The 26,720-nt window shown below is 36.7% G+C and overlaps 3 protein-coding genes across 6 annotated transcripts; 1 reads left to right on the top strand and 2 right to left on the bottom strand.

Moving 5' to 3' along the window:
• Window positions 1–1,426: 1,426 nt before the first annotated feature.
• Window positions 1,427–3,092, bottom strand: LOC142554139 (allene oxide synthase 3-like). The gene has a single exon (XM_075664792.1). The coding sequence runs from the start codon at window positions 2,998–3,000 to the stop codon at window positions 1,558–1,560; it is 1,443 nt and encodes a 480-aa protein (XP_075520907.1). The 5' UTR covers window positions 3,001–3,092; the 3' UTR covers window positions 1,427–1,557.
• A 1,918-nt stretch (window positions 3,093–5,010) lies between these two features.
• On the bottom strand, window positions 5,011–9,213 carry LOC142554138 (uncharacterized). 4 transcript variants are annotated; one of them, XM_075664791.1, is made up of 8 exons: window positions 9,028–9,213; window positions 8,774–8,939; window positions 8,553–8,611; window positions 8,271–8,389; window positions 6,420–6,654; window positions 5,682–5,805; window positions 5,457–5,555; window positions 5,011–5,370 (listed from the first exon to the last, which is right to left on the bottom strand). In XM_075664791.1, exons 1-7 carry the CDS (start codon window positions 9,091–9,093, stop codon window positions 5,476–5,478), a joined length of 849 nt encoding a protein of 282 aa, XP_075520906.1. In that variant the 5' UTR covers window positions 9,094–9,213; the 3' UTR covers window positions 5,011–5,370; window positions 5,457–5,475. The 4 variants fall into 4 exon arrangements, with proteins under 4 accessions (XP_075520906.1, XP_075520904.1, XP_075520902.1 ...); XM_075664789.1 differs by having other exon boundaries at window positions 5,011–5,366; XM_075664787.1 differs by having other exon boundaries at window positions 5,011–5,362.
• A 7,246-nt stretch (window positions 9,214–16,459) lies between these two features.
• Window positions 16,460–16,954, top strand: LOC142554779 (uncharacterized). The gene has a single exon (XM_075665455.1). The coding sequence runs from the start codon at window positions 16,460–16,462 to the stop codon at window positions 16,952–16,954; it is 495 nt and encodes a 164-aa protein (XP_075521570.1).
• Window positions 16,955–26,720: the final 9,766 nt, after the last annotated feature.

Here is a 26,720-nt window from a genome sequence, read left to right as displayed (position 1 = left end):
TGTTATCAAGTAATTATTAGTATCTAGAAAACCTACCCAAATAATACCTAACCCAGGCCTAGCTCTTTATAATCAATTGGGCAACCAGGTAAAGTTTGGCAAAAACTTGTGTGAAACGGTTTAATGGATCGTATTTTGTGAGACAGATCTCTTATTTGGGTCATCCGTGAAAAAATATTACTTTTTATGCTAAGAGTATTACTTTTTATTGTAAATATCGATAGAGTTGACATGTCTCACAGATAAAAATTCGTGAGTCCGTCTACAAGAAACTTACTCGTAAAGTTATTACTTCCAATTTTGTGGCAAAGAATTTATTATTATTATTATTATTATTATTATTATTATTTTATTCTTTCAATTATGTTGTCCGAGTCAAATTTAGGAATCTTCCAATTCTATGGCCCAAGTAATTTTTTTTAATAAATCTGGAATATATTTTTTTTAGAAAAATCGGTTCATCATGTTTAGACCATTTTTTTCTGAAAAAGAGGAACCGAATTGAGTAAATCAATTTAATTAATTTGGGTTTTAAATAGAAATAAGTCATTTTGATTAATAATGAAATTAAATATTAGCATATAAATTAATTAAGTTAGAAAGTGCTAAGTAGTTACGTACGAAATTGTTTTTTTTTTTTAAAAAAAATTAAATAAAAATGAAGTTTTGTAAAATAAAATTGTGACAGAGATGCCGTTTATGAAGCCAATAGTCGATTAATTCGTACATTTTCTATTTTTTGGTCATGTTGATCAATTTAGGCTCTTGATTCACTAATTTGCATCTTTTTAATTTTAATCATTTTTTTTATAGGGCATTGGAAAATCCATGACACGTACGGACACCAAAATTGCTAACATGACACCAAAAATTGATGATATGTCTTATGTAATGTTAACACTCTGGTAAAATGGAATAAATTTGAAAAAAAATAGAAATTAGTGGATTAAAATAGTTAATTGAGTGAGAAATGGTTTTTTTAGAGAACCAAATAGACAAGTGCTAGTTTAAAAGTCAAATTTTTTTTTTTTTTGGGTTAAAAGAAAAAAATAAGTGTATGTTTGAAAAAGTAAAAAAAAAATGCAAATTAAAATGAATGATACTTGATAAGCACATTATTAGTACCTTATAATTTTTTTAAAAAAATATATATGGTGGTTTTAAATGAACAAAATTAAAATTTAAAGGGTAAAATCTAAATTTGAAATATAATATAAAATAGTTAAAATAAAAAAAATACAACGAGACATGTTTTAATTATGCCATTTACACATATTTTCGAAACAACTTTTCAAACAGTATTAATTATTTTTTCCAGGTGTCAGGGTGATGTTCTTATTTTCCATTTTAGTCATTTTTCGTGAAAATTATTTAAAACCGCTATTGTAAGGCTGAAATTGGGCAAGTATTAACTTTTGCTCGGACAAAAGCAGAAAAGAATTTCTTTATTTTTCGAAAATCCGTAAAAACAAGTAATTATACACTTAGAAATTAAAAAGACAACAACTTAACAAGAAGCATGGCAAACAAATTAAACGAGATACCTAAAAGTTTGAATCAAGCAGCTTTTGTCAAGGATTTGAAGGTGACCGATGACCCTAGAAGGAGCTTCCCAATTTCAACCTTAAACGTATCATACCGAAGGAAAAACTCAACAAGCATCAATCTTGAGAACAAAACCACCATGTCCTTGCCGGGGCATTGCTTGTTGCTAGTCGTTGGGTCATCGGTTTCTCTCCCGTTCGACCAATAGACGTACTTGATCAACTTCTCCCCGTGTCCGACGAACCTATCAGCTACGAACTTGTCGGGGTCGACAAATATCTTGGGGTCCTTAGTCGCAAGGGGTTGATACCCGAAAATAATCTCCCCTTTTTTTATGATATACGACGCGTCGTGACTCGTGATTGTTATGTCCTCTTTAGCCTTACCATATTGAGATGCAACAGGAGGCTCGATTCTCAAAGCCTCCCATACCACTGATTTTACCAAGCTCATTTTGTTTATCCCCGCTAGGGTTATCCCACCTTCCTCCGCCGCGACGGTCCGTATCTCATAGGCTAGACGCCTATGCAAATCTGATCCACCGGTTCCGACGTACTTTAGCAAAGCTGGGAATAAAATCTTGGTGCCACCATATGCATTAAACCCTGAAAGAAAAAGTAAGTTATGAGAAGCCTCGTCCCTGCTGATCCCGTCTTTCTCGGCCTCGTCGAGTAACTCCTTGGCCGCCTTATTGAAGGCCTCTCGAACTTTTTCGTACCCCGATTTCACGATGAAAGAAGGCAAAGGGAATGTGTGGAGCAGGAAATCCTCCACAACTTTTGGCAAAAACTTCAAGTTTAATGGCACCAAAGGTGCAAGCTGGAAAAACAGCCATTTATCAAGATTTGTGTTACCATCTCCAGCAACACTTGTATCGTACGAGCTCGTATTCGCAAACAAGCGGAACAAGAGGTCGAACGACATCTTATCACTAATGGCATTGAAGTTTGCTTCCCCTTTATCAGATAACTCGGTCTCAAGATCGGTGAACAGCCTCGAAACCGATCTCCGGAATGTAGGGATAATTTGCTTGTGCAACCTCCCTAGTAATGATAAAATGAATCCCTTGAGGATTTCATGTTTTCTTTCCGAAGGATCAAGATATGAACAAACGCGATATCCACCGTTGAAATTGGTAGATGGCATGTAAGTGCCCGTAAAAATGTTTCTCTTTTCGACTTTCGACGTGTCGAAAAGGACAGGGAAGCTAACAGCATCAAGAAGAACAACGACTTTAGAATCACGGGCATTGAAAGGGCCTGGAGGGCTGTTCATCCTGAACACTGTGGAGTTGTATTTCTTGATTCGGGCCCTGAAGAACTCATCCGATCCCTGCTTGTAGTAGTAGTCTAGACGGTCCTGAATCGGCCCGAAGAAGGGTAACCCATAGCTACCTGGGATTTCTTTGAATGGAAGAATTGATTCAGAAGGATTCTCAGAAATGTAAGAAGACATGTTTCTTTGGGCTTTGACAAACTTTCGGGCTTCAATTGGTATAATTGTCTATGAAAGATTGCTGAATTTGTGCATGTATATATAGCGCTTCTATTTCTAGCTTGAGTCATTTAAATAATATATATATATATATATACACACACACACACACAAATTCAGCAATCTTTCATTATAAACACACACTCAGAAGCGGAGCAACATGATTCTTTACCCGGTCTTTAAATCGGGTGGCCCAAATTTTTTTTAAAAAAAATATATGTAAATTTTTTATAAAGTTAGAATAATATGATATTAGCTCGGGTAGATAAATTTAAAATATTAAAAAAAATTAGAGTTTAAAATTTCAGATTTTTGGCTCGGTCTCTGTAGTGAGACACTCACAATTATTTCATGCAGATCAGGATGGAAGGAGCAATAATTATCCAGGATAGAAAACTTCAATCGCTCTCAACAACAGTTGCTGTACAATTTAAGATTCGAATTACATTATTGTCATTAGTTATAATGGAAAATAAATTATTTATGAACAAATTCCACGTTTTTATCATAAATTTAATATTTTATTTATAGTTTAATTTAAAAAAAGTAATTGATAATCCGACCAATCAAGACGAGTTGTACTAATTAAAATAATCTATAAAACCCAATTTGCTCTGTCCTGGTTTATATATCACCTCTCGTTCGTTGCAAGTGGCAACCCACGTCTATCACATGTTTATTGAAAGTATTATGTATTTTAAAATTTAAATCACAGCACATTATTGGACAATAATTCTATAAAACTTGATGGGCCCCGATAAAATAAAAATAAATATTGATGCTATCAGTGTGAGTCGGGTTAGATATAAGTAGGCGATCTACAGGAAGAGGATAAATGCCCGGTTGATGAAGATAGTATCCGGCATATTGACTCTGACTTGGACTATCCACTTAATATTCCGGATCGTCCATGACCGGATCCCATATATGTCGTGGATGATATAGATGTAGAAAAATATCCAATCAGTTTTTATTTGAAAAGGCCATATACTCACAAAAATATCATTGCTTTCACGTGTTGGTGGAACTATTGAAGTATAACTTATATTATAATGATAAAAAAATTTTGCTAAAATTTTCGGATGGAATGGATAAATTTTGAGGATGGTAATTATACGAATAAATATCTATGTACGTATTTGTGTAATCTTCGTTTTTTCTTATTTTTTTAATACTCCCAAAACTTTATCTGCCAACACAATTCATGTTTAATAATGGTTATTACTTTGTGCATTCCTGTCAATTATCATATTTATATTTTTATGATTAAAAACATTGCTCAAATATATATATATATATATATATATATATATAAACCCAGTATTTATACATAATTCTTATTCCAAGGGAATATTGTGATTGTTTTTAGAACGAAATAAACTATAATTCACATAAAATAAAATACAAGCAACAATTAAATTTGCTGTGCTTACCAAAATTAAATTAAGCAGAGTACCAAACCAAAATATCTTAGGAACCAACGCATTATATTATAATATATTTAAAAAAATTCATAATTTACTCAAAATATCTTATAATATATTTAAAAAAATTCATAATTTACTCAAAATATCGAAAGTAACTGAGATGATTAAGAAAAATTCGCATATCAACAAAGTGAATCAATTGTTGAAGGGAAGTGGGTGCAACCACCTTGACTCACTCCGTCTATATATATACATATATATATATATACATATAAATTAAATATTTCATTTTATATATTCAACAACATAAACGTGCCTTTGGATGTAACACGTCACCACGCTAAAAGATTCCGATCATCAAAATTTTAAATTATATCGAAACACTCCTGTTTTTATTTTAAAATTATTATTATTTTACTCTTAATATAAGTCGGATCAACTCATATCACAGATATAGATTCGTGAGATTGTTTCACGAAAGATTCATTGTATATCCATTAGATATATTTTATATAAATCTTGTAATTTTGTTTTCAAAGCCTTCTACACCGAGGCCTGATTTTTTGTTAAGACCACGCTAGAGGCGGTTTTATATGAGAACGGTAAACTGATACAAGGGAGGAAGACGACGCCAAAACCTCCCTAGTACAAGTAAACAACAATAAAGTTACAACAAATTCGAATCTAAGTAACAATAAGCGAGCAATGGCGTCTGGTTTCAGAAACCAAGACTTCATATCTTACGATCCATGAATAAGGCATAAACCAGGAAGGGATTGGAATCTTCACCGACCATGTCAACGCTTTAAAACTTTAACCTATGTGATCAGCTGGTTCAACCACGGGTTCAGCTAGCATGACGAGTGACGATTCATATTTTAGTCGAGTATAAACTTCTGACTTGCTGCAATCAACAGATCAATAGCGTTTTTATGTTGGCATAACTCAGAGTAAAGGAACCAAGAGGACACAAGAAGAAACCATTGATACCTTGCATCACAAAGGCATCCTAGAATAAACTCACGTCTGCTGGAGGTCCATACACACTCTGCCATGAAAATGGTATGGTCCATTTACCAGCTCCACCGCCTGAACAAGATGAAATAGTTGAAGTGGAAAGGAAATTTCAATCCTGAACAAAGTAATCTACACGGAACAGTGCCACATAAAGAAGGGCAGAAAGAAATGGTCGATTGCATGTTAAGTTTAGCTCACCATCAATTTCATTCTGGCTCAGTCCCACAAGTTTGCTGGTTGCCTCCGCCAAATAAAAAGCTTCAGGTATATTATCTCCTTCGGAACAGTAACAAAGTAAGCAAGTGACTTTGATACCTTTAGCCTACCAAAATACAAGAATTGTTCAATAAATGATTTATTGTGTCAACATAGTTAAAAAACTGTCAAAGAAATGTAGAACTTTACAATTAAAGCATCAATAAAAATATGGAAGTTCAATGCCCAGTCCAACAATCCTACAAACTCAATTTTCAGCACTCAATTAAGTCAGTCTTGACTAATAATTTGCATGAAAGAAAAGTCCAACAAAAAAACAAACAAAGATCCATACGCCACTCCTTCGTATGTTTGGATATTTCACAAGATAAAAAAATTCTGTTTTTTTCTTAAGCCTGAAATAAAAGATTCTTCTGAAACACAAGAGATGTTTCACTCGAAATTAGGAGTTTCGAGTTATAAAATGAATCAATGGAAATGCTGGTTCTCAGATCAGATGGTCTAGATTAATATCAGAAAAGTGGAGAAACATGGTTTGTCATTGTCCTATGAAAAAAGGAAAATTCACAATTAACTGATGCTCACTAGAAAAGATATTAAACAGACATTGAGACAGATAGCCAACTAACTGTTGAAACAAAGTAGGACACATTGATCGTGCTTATTAGTAAAGCAAGCTAGAAGATTATTCAATGTCCAATAAAGTACATAAATCATTACCTTAAAGATGGAAAAAAGAGCAGCAAAAGGCAAACTTGGGTAGTAATCATCATCTCCTAGATCCTCAAGGAAAAAATCTTCATCAGGCATTGACCCCTCTTCAGCTAATTCATTCAGATACTTCCATGTGCTTTGAACAGGACTATAATCTTGCAGTCTATTCCACCCAAACCTTTCACAGTCATTGTCACTTCCATCCGTATTGGAACTAGATAAATAATGAATCTGCAAACCACTGATATAAATCACCATTGAATCAGTTAATTGGTTATAACATCAACGGAGAAAAGTAAATTAGTAGGTCACGAGTTAAGGAAGTGAATCCTTTATATTTCTCACTACTAACTAATTAACTATTTTCTCATGATCAAATGCGAAATATCAAAGGTTCATGAAACTAATTATTATTCAAAATTTTGTACACCATAGTTTTGTTAAGCAACACACATATTTCTACAATTCTAGGTCTCACTTAGTTTCAATCAGAAACGGTACATGCGGAACTTTTTAGCGAAAAAATCAAGATTTCATAGACATGATGTAAAATTCAATTACAAAGGGAAAAGCTGAAACCTATGTAGCACGGATACCTTTTTTTTTTTTGAAGTATCGGATACGGGTACGACACGATACGAATACGACACGCGGATACGCGTGTCAAATACGGCAAAATCCGTGTCGTTGACTTTTTTTAAGGTTGACCAGCCGGATACGTTTTGGACACGGCGAGGACACGCCATGGATACGACGTGGATATGTTTTTCAGATACGTTTGGGCAAAATTGTAAATATTAAAAAGTTTTAGGGGTTAATTGAAAAAAATATAATTTCTAGGGACTAAAAAGAAAATAATTTAAAATAAATTGGGCCGGGCTTTTAAATCCCTAAATACATTTGTCTGTCTCTTTCATTCTATTTCTGCTCAAGCGGCTCTTTCATACATTTGTGTTTTTATATTTTGTACTTAAGAAATTATGATTAATGAAATATTACATCTATCTCTATAATTTTTACTTTTCAATACTAAATTTATATAAATATAAATATATATAATATTTATATATATTTTAATGACTGTCGTATCCTAGCCATATCGTGTCTTATATTTTGAAAATTTGATGTGTCGCCGTATCCGTATCGTATTCGATACGATACCCGTACCCATATCCATGCAACATAGGCTGAAACTGAAACAAAATTTATGGAAATAATGTAATCTACAGATCTATCATAGCAAGGTCGTATGAAGGGCTTATGAATCAGTTAAATCATCCATGACTTCATTTGCAGTAAATTATTAAAAGATGGGTCCTCCAGAAAGTTTAACTTTCAAATGAAGCTGATCTTATTTCCAACTAGGGAGCTTTCAAATTCATAATATTGCATCATTTAATAAATTAAACCTGAACCCAACTTTTAGCTAAAAACCTTAAATACTATACATTTGGGTAAGTAGTTTCATTAGTTTTTCACTTTATCTGTCCTCTGTGCAGCTTTGATCATCATGTTTATAGAAGAGCAAAACATCATAGCTACATAATGCAGCAAAATGTCCACATAAACTTTACCTAAACTACACAAACATATAAAAGTAGTATGAACTTCATAAAACTTATATCCTCTACGTTTTCTATGGCTTCTGAAAACATTTACCTTCACCATGCCATTGCCATTTACATTTGTTAAATAGCTTTTTCAAGGTCATTCTCTCAGCAGAAAAAAACATAGTTAACATGATACAAAAGAATCAAGACAAAAAAAACAGCGAACAGACCAGACGTAAGGACCGTAAAATTAAGTTTACCTAGGATTCGCCAACGTGTTAAAGTAACAATGAATCACAATCTATACCTTGACATGTCAACTCTTTTCCATCTCCCAAAATCCAAGCTGGAGAGTATGATAACATGCTTCTTTCCATTAGAAGCAGCGAAGCTTGCCATGTTCTTCGCGTAATCGATCATCATACCCTGTTGCACAAGTCATTGGATATACAGTTACGTCCAACAAAAAATCCAGAATTAATGCACTAGATCGACAACCCATATGCATAGATCAATCAACTAAACTTTAAAGATTAAATAAATCAAATAGCATCAATATTAGTTCATAACTAAAACAAAAGTTCTCTACCTTGATAACAGGAGAGCGTTGCTGCACAAGTGTTAACCCACTAGACGATGATTCATAAGCTACCAAATTCGGGCAAGAATGAAAAAAGTTGCAACATTCAGTATTTCCACTAAACAAGACAAATTCAGCAAAATACATAAAAACGAAAATAGAATTAACACGTGTTGACAGAGCAATAAACCCATAAAGAAAACAATATAAAATTTGGAAAAAAAGAATACCTTCGAGAGGGAGAGCGAGGTCCCCACCAGGCGAAGCAGTATAAGCATCATTGCCAACACAAGGCAGCACATTGGGATCGTCCAAGTAGCCGATTCTATCCGCTTTCAGCGACGATATTAGCAAATCCACAGCCAGCTGCCCAACGTTTCCAATCGATAGCGCCGGCTGCAAAGTTCAGAAAAGACAAAACCTTCAAGTAAATTTAGAAAAAATAAATAAATAAATAAACGAATTCTTGAATCGTACATCGTACCAGAATTAAAGTGGAGCAATTAGGGTTCGCTTGCTTCCCTTCTTCGAGACAGAACTCCATTTTCATAAGCTCGGGGGTGCTTGTGCACGAATTTGCGGCCAGTCGAACTGTTTTCAGTATTAGAAATCTTGATGAAGAAGCCAGCGATGTATGATAGACCAAGTAAATCGAAGTCTTTGACCGAAGTTTTAATATACTATGAGATGACCTAACAATCAAAACAAACATAAAAAGAAAAATAAGTTTAAAATAATTACGAATTATTCGATTTATTATATAAAATAATTTTTGACATATTTCAGAGCAGACAAAAACTTGTGTGAGATGGTTTCACGGGTCGTATTTTGTGAGACAGATCTCTTATTTGGATCATTCATGAAAAATTATTACTTTTTATGCTAAGAGTAATATTTTTTATTGTGAATATCGATAGGTTTGATCCGTCTCACAGATAAATATTCATGAGATCGTCTGAGAAGAGACTTACTTAGGAAAAAAACCTTTAGATTCAAGACGAATTCCTCCTCCAATTTATTTATTTTTTTGTTATATCCAATTTTGTATAAGAATAAGAGAACTAATATTTTTTAGAAATAATAACCAATCGATCGAAATAATTAAATCCAGCTTCTGATTTAATTGTCTTCGATTCCCTTCCCAGTAAATATAAGCACACATTTTATTTTACTTCACCGCAAAGTTGACGGGTTTCAAGTAACTAATTTTGTAGTCATAATGTTATTTTAAAATATCAAGAAACTCGCTCTTAAATTAAAAATATTCTTTTTTTTATTTATAAAAAATATCGTAAAAACAATTATGATAAATTTGTAAGTCAGTTTCTTATCCACTTTTCGAAAATTTCAAAATATCTAATATCATTTTACATTAGCATATAACTAGTACATAAAAAATAATTGATTATTAAATTTAAAAGTAACAAAAAAGTTTAAGTATGTCTTTTGTGAAACACTCTCACGAATCTTTAACTGTGAGACGGGTCAATCATACCGAAATTCACATTAAAAAGTAACATTCTTAGGTAATACTTTTTCATGGATGACCCAAATAAGAGATCCGTTTCACAAAATACGATCCGTGATATCGTCTCACACAAGTTTTTGCCAAAAAGTTTTTGTCGAAGCTTCTACTATTTTTTTTTAATGTATTTTTCCGGGTGAAAGAGGAAATTGTTTCACCATTTTGGGCCATCGGACACATTAATGTCTTGGTAAACTAACAAGCAGGTGAAGACATGGAGTTGTGTGAACTAAGTGAAGAGTATGGAGTACATTGGGACATACTAGCCCAAGTGATTCCAGTACCAAATTGAAGAATGCAAAATGCTTCCAAGCATTCTAGAGATTACTTGGTACAATTATCTAGAAATTACTAGTATATTCTTTCTAAGTACTTACTTTGTAGAACACTTTAGAATAAGATAAAATTGTTTTTCTCTAGAATTTTCCCTTTTAAATTTCATATCCAAAGAATATATTATGGATGGTTCTAGAGAAATAATAGGATTAGACCGATCTTAACTTAAGCTATACGGTGAGTACTATAAATAGTTCTCATTTCATGGGTTACCATCCAAGTTTCAAGTGTTCAATCTATGCGAGTCTTTCTAAATCTCTCTTGTATTATTATTGCCTCAATTTATTACCTTTCGACTAGCATTGATTTATTCAACCTCAATTTCAAGCTTCATTTCATAGGAAAACACACATTCAGGAGACACGACGAGTTTGGAGATAGAAGCTGTATATTAAAAAAATTATACATCAATTTCAAGCTCTACCTCAAATAAACTCTCGATAGTTATATTATCGGAAGATCCATTCAATATGTACAAAAAAAGTTCTAATTCCAAACTTCAAGATCTTTAAATAATGGAGCTGTAGGTTAGGTTAGAGAGAGTGCTGAAAATTCCGTACTTCAAGATCTTTAAAAAAAACACATGTTTTAGTCGAAAGATGGGAGTGCAATATAGGCACTATGTAAACCATTGTTTATCATTTTTCTCTATAAAATTTATATTTGGGAACTATACCTAATACTCCTTCAGAGAGAGTCTCCGCCATTATTGTCATGCTGGCCTGAAAATATTTTTCTTCTTCACAAAAGTTTTGCACCACTGAATCATTTGAAACATCATTTAATCTTACCAAATAGAAGGCCACATCCTTCGGTACATATTCTGATAATGGCACATCTTCACATGGTGAGCCTTATAAAATTTTATTGAACTCTGACATCCTCCGATATCGACTTCCATCTCATGATATCAATGCGGTCTCCATCCACAACCATATACCCATGCATCCATGAATCCACTACGGTAACTTCCTACACATTTGGAAGCACAGTAACAATCCTTCTTGTATAACATACATCAACACATAATGACAAATGATCCAATCCAATCAAAGGACATTTTGTAAATTTGTTATTACAACAAAATGTTGCCCGCATGTGGTAGCTTCCAGATTATTCAAGGTCAGGCGACATTTTGTATTGGTAGCAAATTTACAAAAATGTTATTTGATTGGGTTGGGCCATTTATCATGATATGTTGGTATACGTTAAAGTATTACTAATATAAAAATAAAGGACTCATAATTAAGAAACTGCATTTGTATATGGAAAAAAAGTAACGGGAAGACTTTTTTTTTTTGTGCCATGAATGACACAAAAATTGATATGGGAATTATTCATAAGGACTGTAAAAGATGTTTTTGCTAACATTCACCAAGTGGCGATCATTTTTGTTATCAATATGTTAATGTTATTTCTAATGCAACTTATCACCTTTTGTGTTAGGAGTTTCTAATACGAGTTTCCTATATAGAAATTTATAATGAAGACATTATTGACCTTCTTGCTGAGAAAAATCAAAAAGTTGAAATTTATGAGAGCTTGTTGGCAATTTATGGATACAAAACTTAATATTGTAACAAATTTCTTTTCATGCACAAAGGCTTTTATTTGTTTATTTGTTTTTTCGCTCTCCAGTGTGAAGTATATGTTGCACGTGGAGAAGGTTTGATGTCCGTAGTGCAAATGAAAATAAAATTAATTCAGTCTTTTTACTTTTTGTATCAATTACATATATTTCCTTTATTATTTTTGCAACTAGTATGCACTTTGGTCGCATGAAAATGAATGCTCACAGTTGCATCTCACACACTATTTAGGGAATGATATGATGTATTCTTTGAATTTACCGATGTCGTGTTTATGAGTTGTTACTAGTGTTTGTTATTGAGATGTATGCTTTATACCTCTCATTTTATCTAATTGGTGTATTTGTCACGAGACATGTAATTGAAAGCAATCAAAAGGACACCTACTCCAGATGGTTCGAATTCTGATGATGTTATTCGAGTCTTTGTCTTGGTTTGTAATGTTAAATTCCATTTCCCCATTTGACACAATATAATATAATTTTTTGCATAAAATGAATGATTTATCTTTATGTCCCTCACTGCTCTGACATTTTTTGAAAAACCACAATGTATTTTTCGAAATTATCTTGAATTATTTCCATTGTATTGAATTTAAGTTTCATTATTTTGATTTTCATTTTATGATACATATCAATTTGTATTTTATGTTGCCATTATTGTTGTTGCTTGTCTAATTTCTTCATTGTAAAACTAGGTTGACTTAGTTGGATCAGAAAGAGTAGCAGAAACTCAGGTTGGTGGAGTTCGTTTGAAGGAAGGAGAACACATTAACAAGAGCCTAATGGTTCTCGGTTATGTTATCAACAAACTAAGCGGGGATGGAAAGCAAAGAGAGTTGAAGATGTATTTCAATGTAAACATAATGAAAAATATATATCAACCTCTCTAATTTCTTATGCAGATTTCACATTCTCTCCACTCAAGATTGGAGCGTGTGACATCCAGCATTGTTTAATAATTTAACATTGAAAACAATAAGTTTTGTAGTACAATATCCAGTAAACCCAGTCTTTTTCATAAAAGAAACATTGTCTCTACTATATAGAAGTCCAAAATAGATGAAGTGCGGAAGTGATTACAATCAAACTGAAATAGTTAAAAAAAAACAAAAATTTGGGGATTGATTATCAGCCCCATGACATCTCTTGTTCATCATCATCTAGTTGTTCTTCATTCTTATTTGGGGGGAGAGTAAGTGCGAGTATTTTGTAAAATACTCAAAAATACGAGGGCCGATTGATCATAATGAACAACAAACATACATATATATTTATACGATTCAAAATATAAGCATGTAAAATATGAATTAGAACAAAACAAAACAAATGACATTGAAAATCATATTATTTTCTGTGGTTAACAGATCATTCCCTAATTTAATCCTCTAAGGGCAAGACCATGCTAACGATTATTGTATCTCATTGCTTCATGTTCATAACAAAACTTATCAAATATCAGAAATTCTCTTACCATATCAAATATAAATCATAACAGTGTCTTCAATTAATTTCAAACATGATTTTTAATGCAATGATCATATCGAAGCAAATATTAAATTGAAAGAATATATCACGTCATCGAATGTTCAAACACATACATATATATTTTAAAACCATAAGCACACTTGCACTAAAATGTTTAAAACGGGAAAGGAACTTGATGTTGGTTGCTCAAATTCTTTGCCCAGATATTCCTGAAACTGCTTCAAAGCAATCTACTTTTGCTACTCTAATATGACACTTTCTTCTTGCTCGAAAATGGCTGGAACTTGGACAAATTCCTTGCTTAAAATGGACAGCACTTGGACAATGATTTTGCTCAAAAAAATACTGCTAAATGGACAGCTCAAAAATATAGAGAGAAGAATTGCTTTGGTCTGGCTTTCTCTCTTGATCTAAGCCACTATTTATAAGGGAGCTTGAGCAGCTGAAACACCGCCTCTTTATGGTCATTACAACCCTCTTTTGCATTAAACAACCATAATAGTGATGTCAATGTTGGAATTATTTTGTGGGCTCACATAATTTAATTAATTGTACATGGACAAGTTATCTAATAAAGGACCCAATAAAGTGATCTAATTAATTATGAGTTTTCAAAGTATTAAATAAATTGGTATGGTCCACCTTATGTGTAGAAGCCCAGCCCAATTAGGTCTTCTATGATGGGTTGAAGACTGCTAAGGTTATATAAGGTTATGGTCTCCAAGGCACAGCGAAGATAACACAGAATATATACGGCGCTCATATTCTAGATCTCTCTCATTCTCCCATCAAAGGCAAGAATAAGGTGGTCGATTCTCTGTTGCCTTGGAAGATCCATAACTCTGACGCTAGATCAATCAATGGATTCTGGTACGTGTTTACTGTTATTCATATTTTTTGATAATTCGACATGAATTCGTGGCGTGTTGTGATATATGGATTTAATCACATGATTTATAGATTTATTTTATTAAATCTCCAACAAGTGGTATCAGAGCCACGCTCATGTTGAATTATGGGAATTTTTTTAATTGATGGATCGAAACAGAAAAGTACGTTTTATTCCCAGATCTGAGGCGATTTTCTAATCTATAAAATTTTGGATTCAGATCCGATTTTTTTTAAATAAAAAAATAAATTATTTTTTTTCTGAATTTTGAATCTGAATAAATTATGTTCTTTGGATCTAGTATTTTCGAATTTACACCAAAAATTCAGATTAATTTTCGAATTAAAAAAAAATCGAAAATCGGAAATTCGAATTTTCGGATTCTGGGATAGGCCGCCGGATTCATGGAAAATCGGACGTCGACAGCCGATTTTCGGCGGCGACTTCTGAGGCGTTTTGTTCGCAACACTCTGGCGCTCATATCCATACCATATATTGATCGAAAATCTCCGCGGTGTGATTGTATTTGTGACCTGAATCTCGAAACTCTGGCCGCGCGAGTACCGTCAGTTTTTGGTAGATTCCGATCGATTTATGGCTGATTGTTGGTCGGAGATGGTAGGGTAGTGGTCGGCCGTGATAAGGGTACTTCTGGTAATGGTCGCCGCCGAGTGGTATTGCCGGAGAAGGTGGCGGCGCCGATTACGTATTGTTGGGTTAGGGTTATGTCGAATTTTGGGATTTTTTGGTGACTTAAGCCCTTGTTTGGTTATCCAAATTTTGAAATCCAGAATTTTGACTTTTTATTAAATTTTGACTTCCGCAATTCTGATTTGTGAAAATTAAATTCGACTAATTCAAAATTTAATTGCATGAAATAAAATTAAAATGGAATTATTCATTATTTTATCGTCTTTGTTTATTTCGATAAAATATTTGTGGATAAATAATTATGAGGTGCAAATATTTTATTTCTAGCAAATTTGGTCTTCATGCTTTATTTGGCTCAATCAAAGTTAAATTAATATATTGTATCTCAAATTTGGTTAAATTTAAATTTCATGTTGATAAAGTGATTTTTTTTAGATATGTAGATATTGTTCAAGTTCAAAATAAATTGTGCTTCAATTTATGCGAAAATAGACGGCCCAAAGGAAGACTATTTTTTGGCCAAATTTCAAACACAATAGATGATTTTAAAGTGCATCTAGATCTATGCGGAAATTAATCGACCCAAAGGAAGATTATTTTTTGACCAGATTTTATATTCAATATATTATTTTCAAGTGCATTTATATCTATGTGAAAAATAGCCGGCCTAAAGGAAGACTATTTTTTGGCCAGATTGCAGACTTAAAAAAAATTGTGTTTATATTTATGCAGAAAATAATCGGCCCAAAGGAAAGTTATTTTTTGGTCAGATTATAAGCACATAATTATGTGGTTTTAAAGTGTGTCAAAACTATGCAGAAATTAATCGGCCCAAAGGAAGATTATTTTCTTGCCAGATTGTAGACACATTATATGATATTAAATTGTGTTAAATTTATGCGAAAAATGATCGGCTCAAAGGATGATCATTTTCTGGCCAAATTTTTGTACAATATGTGGTACTAAATATGTGATAATTTCGGATTTATCCATGCATGCAATTGTCGGTCCAAAGAAAGGCATATTGTTGGCCGGATTTATTATCAATATTTAATAACCATGATGTTTGAGTGTACCACTTACAAATTGTTATTTTTTGTCCAAAGACTAAATATCAATGTTGTGCTAGGTATTTTTTTTATGGGCCCACCACCAGCATGCTTATATTTTGTGATTTATTTAATTCAAATATATGCAGGACCATATTTATTGTTAGTTTTTTGTTCTATTTTGTCATAGCATCTTCTATATCTGTCAATCTGAACAACATTCTAGTACTTAATGGCTCAAACTTCAAGAAATGGAAAGAGCATGTTATGATAGTGCTCGACTGCATGGATTTGGACTATACGTTAATGGAAGATCATCCCGCACTTTTGACCAGTTCAGGAACTGCTGATCAAAAGGGTTCTTTGGAAAAGTGGGAGTGATCAAATCGCATGAGTGTGATGATTATGAAACATTCCATTCCAGATACTATAAGGGGTGCAATTCCCGAAGAAAATGATGCTAAAAAGTTCCTTACTCAAATAGCAGATCGTTTCGCTGCAAACGAAAAGATCGAGACAAGTACTATTCTGAATAAACTTGTCTCCATGCGGTACAAAGAGAAAGGGAACATAAGGGAGTACATAATGGAAATGTCAAATCTTGTGACTAGACTAAAAGCATTCAAGTTGGAATTGTCGGAAGACATAGTCGTGCATTTAGTCTTGATCTCTCTGCCTGCGCAATTTAATCAATTCAAAATAAGATATAATACCCAGAAGGAAAAGTGGACTTTGAATGAACTTATTGCGCAATGCGTTCAGGAGGAGGAGAGATTGAAACAAGATATGATTGAAAGTGCTCACTTGGATGCAAATGCATCATGCCATAAGGAAGAGGAAGAAGATCATGAGGAAAGTGACAAGAAGCGCCACGAAGAGCAATAAGATAGGCAAAAGCAAACATGAATACGTTCATGAATTTTTACAATGATTTGGAAATATGAGTAGGTCTCGAGTGAGACGGTTTCACGAATCTTTATATGTGGAACGGGTCAACCCTATCGATATCCACAATAAAAAGTAATACATTTAGCATAAAAAGTAATATTTTTTCATAGATGACCTAAATAAGAGATCCATCTTATCTATTTCAAGTAACATGAACCGTCGCATAAGGCAATTCATGTCATTTTATTCAAATGCATTATAGATATTAAAGTACTAGTGAAGAAGAAAACACGGAAAACTACCATCGTATACATTATATCTACCATACTTTTGTAACATGCGTACTTTGTGGCTTCATTTTTTTATGTATGGAATAATTTTTTTCCCTATTTCAACCATAATATTTTATTTTCTTTGGAATTTATCTATATCGGCCACTTTACGAATGTTTAATGTTGCCCGTAAAATATATTTCATTTTTTATGTCATAAATATACTGTGTATAAATAGGCACATGTACACTAACAAAAATATATTTAAAAACATAATCAACCAACTTCTCTTAATTAGTTATTTTCATTTTTCACTAAGACAACTAACTAACTCAAGGCTAAAATTTTTTAACTGATGAAATTAATGACAGATGATACCCCATGGATAGGCCCATTACCCTTGGCCCATCCCTAGCCCAAACGGAAGACAAGTCCATCAAGGGCCAATGTATTCTCCTATAAATACCAGGTTTGAGTGTTCAGTTATTGAATTCAATATATTGTTTTCAGCAGCACCCTTAGCTGCTCCCCCCAGATATCCTCAGTCACTGACTTGAGCGTCGGAGGGGCTACGCCAGGACACCCTCCTGGCCCCCTTTAACGGTCTTTTTCGTGATTTCAGGCTCAGGATAATTTCAAAACCCTGCGTCTGTATTAGTGACACTTGCTGGGAGCGGACCCTAAATTTCCCGTGAGTATCACTTGGCGCCGTCTGTGGGAACACTTGAGTTGAGGCGTAGAGATGGTAGGAAAGAAAGGAAGTAGAAGAGCTACCTCAGCATCATCGCGTCCTCGGAGGGGACCCGAACAATCTCATGTTGAGACAAGACAGGAACAACCGCGTCTTGAGACGAGACATGAACAACCTCGTCAAGAGACAAGAACCGAGCAGCCCCTTCACGAGACAAGGGTCGAGCAACCCCGTCCCAATGAGAATGTGGGGAGCTTGACCCTAGAACAGTTGGGACAATTTATCACCCGGACAGTGGATGAGGCCATAAAGAGGAATCAAGAGCCTAGGTTTGCAGAAGAGCAGGCCGCTCGCCAGGAGCGAGAGGAGAATGTGGAGGGTAGTCAGAGTAGGGTAGAGGAGATGCGACCCCTCCCCAGTGAGGAGAATCCGGAGATGGAGGAGATGTGGAGGGAGATACGGATGATGAGGCAGCAGTTGGGAAACAGAGCTGCAGCGCCCAAGAAAGGAAGTCCTTTTTCCCTCGCCATTTTGGAAGAGGGGCTTCCTCCAAATTTCCGACAGTCAAACGTTGGAGAATATGATGGATATACGGACCCCGAAGAACACTTGGGGAGGTTTGAGAATGCGGCTCTGTTGCACCAATATTCGGATGGAGTCAGGTGCAGGGTGTTTCTGGGCACGTTGGTGAGGTCAGCCCAGCAGTGGTTTAACACTTTGCAGCCCAGCTCTATACGTTCCTTTGAGGACTTCTCAGCGGCCTTCTTGCACCGATTTGCTAGCAGCAAGAGGCACCAGAAAAATTATTTGAGCATGTTCGTGATGAAACAGCAAGAGAATGAAACTTTGCAAGAATTTGTCCAGCGTTTCAACAGTGCAGCGCTGGAATACCAGCGGCTACCCCTGACATCATGATAAGTGCCTTCACACAAGGACTGAGGGGAGGGGAGTTTTTCAAGTCGCTGGTCAAGAAGCCTCCGTTGAGCTATGATGATCTGTTGGCTCGAGCTGAGAAATATGTAAACTTGGAAGATGCCCAACGGTACAGAAGGATGGAGAGCCGGCCCGGAGGAAGTAGAGTTGAGGGAGCGGAGAAGGGAGGAAGGAAGAGGGGTGCGGGGGAAAGAGAGGAAGACAGAACTAGTAGTAGAAGACAATTCTCATCCCATGTTCCCCTAGATAGGAGTCGGGACGAGGTGATGGAGGTGAGGGAACCCGCGGGGAGGTGGGAGAAGTCGCGAAGGGTTGGGTGCAGTGCTAGATTGCCTTCACGGGATAGACGAGAAGGATCCTCATTAAGGAGTCGATAAAGGTCTCGCTCGCCTCCTAGGCGTGGTCAAGGCCCTCCATGGATAAATCAGAGGATGGGTGAGCAGAGAGGGGAAGGTGGATGTCAAGATGTCCCTCAGGAGCTCGTGGAACCGAGGAGGGGAATGAATGAGGATAACCACCCTACGAGAGGAATGATTCATATGATCTCGGGGGGTGCTACTGATGGAGACTCTGGGCGAGCTCGGAAGGCACATGGGAGAAGGTTGAAGAACTTTGAGATATCTAGGGGTGCAGACTTACCACAAGACCCCGTCATCAGCTTTGGGCCGGAAGACCTCCGTGGCGTTGTGACTCCACATAACGATGCCTTGGTGGTGACGGCCACCATTGCCAATTATGATGTGGCGAGAATATTTATTGATAATGGAAGCTCCGTGAACGTCTTGTTCAAGAGCACGTTGGATCAAATGAAGATGGGAGAATTTGAGTTTGAGCCGGTATCCACCCCGCTGTATGGGTTTGCAGGACACGCCATCCCGCCTTTGGGTCAGATTGTTCTTCCCCTATCCTTGGGGACTGATCCTCGGCGAGTAACAAAGATGATAGCCTTCACTGTGGTAGATACCCCATCAGCATATAATGGAATCATAGGGCGACCATCCCTGAAGGATTTCAGAGCCGTAGCTTCCACTTATCATCAGAAGCTTAAGTTTTCTGGGGGAAAAGGATTTGGAGTCTTGTGCGGGGACCAAAATGCCGCGATCGATGTTATGGGGGGGTAGTGAGGGAGGAGGGGAAAAGAGCGCGTGTAGAGGTTCACATGATTAAGAGAGGAGGAAGTGAGTGACTTTGTCCCAGGGAGGTATAAAAGGAGCATAAAAGTTGGAGAAAGCGCAGGACAATGCTTCAAAGAGACCCTGAAGTGCTTACCACCTCAGAAAATATTACTCTTGAATTTATTGTTGATGTATTTCATCTTTGCATTTTCCCATGTAATCAGTTGGAATTCAATAAAACCAAGTTCTTATATTAAGTTCATGGATGTTGTTGTATTGTGAGGATGAAATAAATTTTATTTTCCTGTTAAGGCATCGCCTAGCAGAGGAGCAGAGTTGGGGTGGAAGAAAGATTTTATTTTCCTGCTAAGGCATCGCCTAGCAGAGGAGCAGAGTTGGGGTGGAAGAAAGATTTTATTTTCCTGCTAAGGCATCGCCTAGTAGAGGAGCAGAGTTGGGGTAGAAGAGAATTTTTATTCTCCTGCTAGGGCATCGCCTAGTAGAGGAGTTAGAGGGCGGGGGTGGTGAATTTTTATTTTCCTGCTAAGGCTCGGCTTAGCAGAGGAGTTAGAGTGTGGAGGTGTTGAATTTTTATTTTCCTGCTAAGGCCCGGCTTAGCAGAGGAGTTAGAGGATGAAGGTGGTGAATTTTTATTTTCCTGCTAAGGCCCGGCTCAGCAGAGGATTTAGAGGATGAAGGTGGTGAATTTTTATTTTCCTGCTAAGGCCCGGCTTAGCAGAGGAGTTAGAGGATGAAGGTGGTGAATTTTTATTTTCCTGCTAAGGCATCGCCTAGCAGAGGAGCAGAGTTTGGGAGAAATTAAATTTTATTTTTCCTACTAAGGCATCGCCTAGTAGAGGAGCAGAGTTTGGGAAAAAAAAAATTTATTTGGTTTGTCGATAACGAAAGATGTTTGCCGCTGCGAAAATTACGGGGATCGACCATTCGCAAGGGAATATATCAAAATTCTCAACGTACTGGACGAGCGCTCGATGCGTTGGGCGAGCGTGAAGAGGCGAGCGAGTGGCTGCGGGCTGAGCGGGTGTGCGAGGCGAGATGGGGGGGCGCTGGACGAGCAGGCGCACTTGGGCGAGGGTGGAGCGGCGTGAGGCGTGTTAGGGGCGCCGGGCGAGCGCTTGGCTGGGCGAGCGTGGCGCTCTGCGGGGGCGAGCGTGGCGCTCGGAGGGGACGAGCGCTTGGCTGGGTGAGCAGGCGTGCTGGGGGCGCCGGGCGAGCAGGCGTGCTGGGGGCGCTGGGCGAGAGCTTGGCTGGGCGAGCGTGGCGCTCGGCGAGGGCGAGTGCTTGGCTAGGCGAGCGTGGGCGCTCGGCTGGGCGAGCTTAGGCGAGGGGGCGAGGGCGAAGCTTGGGCGAGGTGCTGGCAGGCGAGGGTGCGAGGAGGCGAGGGGCTGGCGCGTGGGCTTGGGCGAGCTCGGCTGGGCAGGGAGACGGCGAGGCAGGCGAGGCGGGCGTGTGGGCCTGGGCGAGCGTGAGCAGGGCACCCAGCAGGGCGAGCGGGAGGATGGCGAGGCGCGGCGCGCGGGGCTGGGTGCTTGGGCGAGCGAGGGGCTCGGATGGGCGCTCGGCAAGAGACGAGGGGCAGGGGGCTCGGCTGGGCGAGCTCGGCAGGGCGAGCGGGAGGATGGCGAAGCGCGGCGCACGGGGCTGGGCGCTTGGATGCGTGGGGCTGGGCGAGCTTGAATGGGGTTTCGGCGAGGGTAGCGAGGCGATGACTCGGGCGTGGGGGGGAGAGCTGGTGAACGAATTGAAGAGAAAACTATAACAAGATTGCGATATGATTTAATTTGTTTCGAAATCTTTGGAGACTGACAAACGACCGGAAGAAAATACACAACTCGTACCCGGTGACCCGAGGACAGCACATCTAATCGAACTTTGAACCTACGATTCAGTTCGACTCGGGAGGGGGAGACTGGTGATACCCCATGGATGGGCCCATTACCCTTGGCCCATCCCTAGCCCAAACGGAAGACAAGCCCATCAAGGGCCCATATATTCTCCTATAAATACCAAGTTTGAGTGTTTAGTTATTGAATTCAATATATTGTTTTCAGCAGCACCCTTAGCTGCTCCCCCCAGATATCCTCAGTCACCGACTTGAGTGTCGGAAGGGCTACGCCAGGACACCCTCCTGGCCCCCTTTAACGGTCTTTTTCGTGATTTCAGGCTCAGGATAATTTCAAAACCCTGCGTCTATATTAGTGACACTTGCTGGGAGCGGACCCTAAATTTCCCGTGAGTATCAACAGATAACACCACGATGAGATCCCGTGGCAATATTAACTGAATAGAGTCTTGTCGTCTACTGAGTATGGCCTTTATCTAAAGGTTGGTGCAATTTTTAGAGAATATGACCACAGCTTTCCCTACTCTCCGTTTGATGATCATGACTTTTTTTTTTATTTAACCACACTTTTGATGGTTGGAGTGTTCTGTTGGTCCCACATGTAGCATCTTGACATAATAATATGAAAATAAAGTATAAAATTGGACACAGAGATTTACGTAAAAAACCCCTAAAAAATTTTAGGATAAAAAACCACATGCAAGATAAAAATAATTTCATTTAATATTTTATGGTATATAATCACTCACCATGTTTCCAAAGATAATACACATTCTCTTATTACATGAGAACAAAGCACACCGTAAATATTATAGAACTAAGTATTCAAATTCTATGAGAGAAGAAGAGTTGAGAACGAGATAGTAAGATATCAATTGGTGCATCTATTTATAACCGAGCTTCATGGTGTGAAACTGTGTGCATCTATTGACAAACTTAAAGAAACGTGTTTTTTTCCTCTGCCACCAACCGTGTATGGAGGATATCAATCGAGAGTTGATAGGTTTAATTGAAAAACAGCCAACTGGTTTTTTCCCTCCAACTTCTGAGGAAGTGGAAGACCCGAATCGTGTGAACTAAGTGAGAGTATGGAGTACGTCAATCGAGAGTCGATAGGTTTAACCGAAAAACAACCAACTGGTTTTCCCTCCAACTTCTGAGAACACGGAAGTCATCAAATCATGTGAACTAACTAATACTATGAAGCACGTCGATGAAGAGTGTTAGAGTAGATGTCCTGTAAGCCAATTGTTGGCTGGAGAATTTATTGAGTCAAGTATAATAAACAATCTTTATTTTAATATAATTTACTTTTAATGGTTTTGTTTTACTTTATCTTTATATACATGCAATCAGCATATATAAAGTCCTTGATTATGCTTTAATACAAATGAATCGTAATTCGATGTTGAAATTCATTTGTAAACACTGCATATTCTAAATTCGTTCCTAGTCGATTCAGTCGCCTAACAAAAAGATAAAGGCCGCTTGAGCTCGAGACTAGCATCTGTAATGTTGTGTACTGCATTTCTTGGTAAGGGCATAGAGATGTTCAAACATGGAGATGGGTAGTCATATGATGATTATACCGAACAACCCTGCCTCGGACTTTCCAAGTGGTTATCATTCATCGAGAGGATAAGTCTGTGGTTATGATTGTACACCATTAGTTCTTACAACCCGGGACAACACTGAGGCTCTATATGCTAGGGACACATATAAGAGCCAGTGCATTGTAGTCGGGGATTCACCGCTCACTTATGGGTAGAGTTGCGACACATATAAGAGCCAGTGCATTGTAGTCGGGGATTCACCGCTCACTTATGGGTGTGGATATCCTATGTGATCTGATGAAATAATAGTGCGTGGTATATCTGGCCAAAGTATGAGATGTACGTTAGAGAAGGAGTTCTCCAATAATACATGTGATGCCACTATTTATATGTATCACATAGTTATCGAATTAATATGCAACCCTCGATGAATCAATGGTTGCAGATTCGATCGAGATATATGAGATGAAGGGACCGTACTGTACGTTAATCATAATCGACTGGTTCTTGCAGGCACTATCAGTGATACCTAGGGGATCATGGGGCGATGCTAATAGACGCTCTTACCATGATCCGATGGGTGCAATCAAAAATGAGTTCTGACATTCTTGATCAAAGAGTTGATGAAAAGAATGAGGTTAACTAGGGAAAACCCGAATAAGAATAAATGTTATTTTGAATCACATGTAGATGTGAACTCACGGCTAACTGTATCCCTGAACCATTGAGGGTCACACAAGCACTGGATCGTTTGTTCCCGTTGAGAGAATAAATTCAAGGAGTTGAATTTATATTATGATATAGTAAATTCAAGAAGTTGAATTTATGATAATTAAATTTTGAGAAAAATGAATTCAAGGAGCTGAATTTATGAGATAGTAAATTCAAGAAGTTGAATTTATGAATTTATAAAATTTGAGAAAATAAATTCAATGAGTTGAATTTATAGAATCTGAGAATTTATTTTATTAAACTCAAAATTTGAGTTTATTATATATTAAATTTTGGAGGTGATAAATTCAAAGAGGTGAATTTATAATTTAAATATTAAATTCAAATGTTGAATTTATAAGGGATTTAAATTAAATGTAATTGTTATATGTATAATAGACTTCTAGGAGTACAAGACCAACATACATATTATTAAGGTTCTTAATTGGATTTTAAAAAATTAATTAATTAATTAAACTACTTGGACTAAAATAATTAATTGATTAAGCTCATTAAGTATTTAATTTAATTAATGTGTCATAAGCTTATATATGTGTGTGTGTGTGTGTGTGTGTGTGTGTTAGGCTTAGGGTTACAACACAATTTTGATTCACAATTTTCGAAAATTACTGGCCTCCATCATAGTGATTTTTGAAAAATCACTCTCCTCCTCCTCTCCAAATTTCGGCCACTTCTCTTTGGGAAAAGTTTGAGCCGTCTCTCAAACTTTGAGCTCCAACGTAAAATCTCTTTTAATTTTTCTAGTGCAAATTAGAAGAAGAACAAATCATCTAGTCGTGGACCTGATTAGAAGAATAAAGAAAGGAGTTCTTCAAGAAATTTCGTAGGTATCATCAAGAGCTATATCCGCCTATACCGGATTAGTTGGAGTCAATTGATTCAATTCACCAAAGGTATAATATTCTAACGTCCTTTGAATTTTGAATATATAAAACCATACGAGTGCTCAAACAAATATTTTGAATGTCAAAATAAAAATAAAATTTTAAAACTTCCGATGTGTTTTGGGCACGAGATCCAACAGTGGTATCAGAGCCAAGGTTTTTCTAAATCGTATGGTTTTGATATTGAATATTTTTTTTTCCTAGCCACACAAGAAAATTTCGTTTCTGCTCGGAACTGTTCTGAGCAGCTCGTGCGCGCAGGGCCGCACACGGATAGCGCGCAGAGTGCGCGCATCCGGCGCACGGCGCTGCGCGTGGCGTGCGGCCGGCGCGCAGCGCGGGCACGGCTGTGCCTACGACTACCCGAAAAATTCGGGCAGTGAGCGGGCAGCGCGGGCGGCTGCCCGGGAACGTCTCAGGCACTGTTCTATATAATGGGCTTGAATTGTTTGGGCATAAGGTGCGATTTTCTGATTTTTCAAATTTTTGGGCAAAATTGATATTTTTGAAAATTGGTTCAATTTTTCTTTTTGAAATTTAATTTTAGAAAAATTAATAATTTTCTTGTAAAATAAATTATTAGAATATTATTTTAATTATTTATGGTAAAAATGAGTTTTACAAGAAATCAATTATTATTGATTTAATTGGAAATTAAATAAATGAGTTTATTTAATTTAGTAAATTCTTTAATAATTGTGGTAGTTAGCAATAAAATTATTAGAAATATGATTTATCAGTTAATTAAATTTGTTTAATTAATTGATGTTAATATTTGATATTAAATGCATGAAGGATGATCGAGAGCCTTGACCAAGGTGTTAGATGTATGTTAGGATATTTTACTATTTTATTCATTTTGTTAATATTTGATATTATTAAAGTGAGCCTGGTTTATGGTCCGTTCTCACCCCATGAGATGTATCCCTTATGTGCCATGACTATATAAATGTAATTATTAGAAATAGTGGGAGATCAAGACTTGAAGATGGTGGGCCCAATGCACAAGATGAAGACATGTAAAATATTGGAAGCTCTTGTAATAGTTGCATTAGCATCCCTGCATTCAACTAGGTTTTGGACCTGGATCCATGTTTATTTCACATGGATCTAATAGTGTTGGCGATCGATCATCCTTATTTATTGTTTAATGTCATATTATGATATATATGCGATATATAGTAGTATGCATGTATGTATATTATTAGATAATATAGTTGCATGGATCCGGCAAACATACAAACTCGTGGCACGCGATTATAAAAATTAAAATGATGAGACAATTTTAAAATTAAAATCCCTCATTTTGAATATGATTCAAAATTCATATCAAACCGTAAAAGTAAAATTTAAAAGAGTTTAATTTTTCCTTGCCTTCCATCAACCGTGGTTGCATGTTGATCGCTATCCACGGACAGTGTCTGGCTCATATTATTTGGGAGGCCTGGACGTCGGAAAGCTGTGACTTCCACCGGACATATGATGTGAATTGAGTGAAACTCCCATGACTTCGGCTCATATTATTGGGGGAACTCATGGCGACCGTCTACTAGAATTCAATATTGATGGGTCGGTTTGACACGCGAAAATAAATGACGTCATATTATTGGGTCCTTATTAAACGTGAGGCAAAACACGCAGAGGTTGCATAGGGATGCAATTGGATTCTACCTTTTAGAAATTATAATTGGCTGATATTATTCGGGATTATAATTGGCT

The sequence above is a fragment of the Primulina tabacum genome, chromosome 8 (assembly GCF_025594145.1).
Source record: "Primulina tabacum isolate GXHZ01 chromosome 8, ASM2559414v2, whole genome shotgun sequence".
Lineage (NCBI taxonomy): Eukaryota > Viridiplantae > Streptophyta > Magnoliopsida > Lamiales > Gesneriaceae > Primulina > Primulina tabacum.
This window is presented reverse-complemented; position numbering and strand designations above follow the sequence as displayed.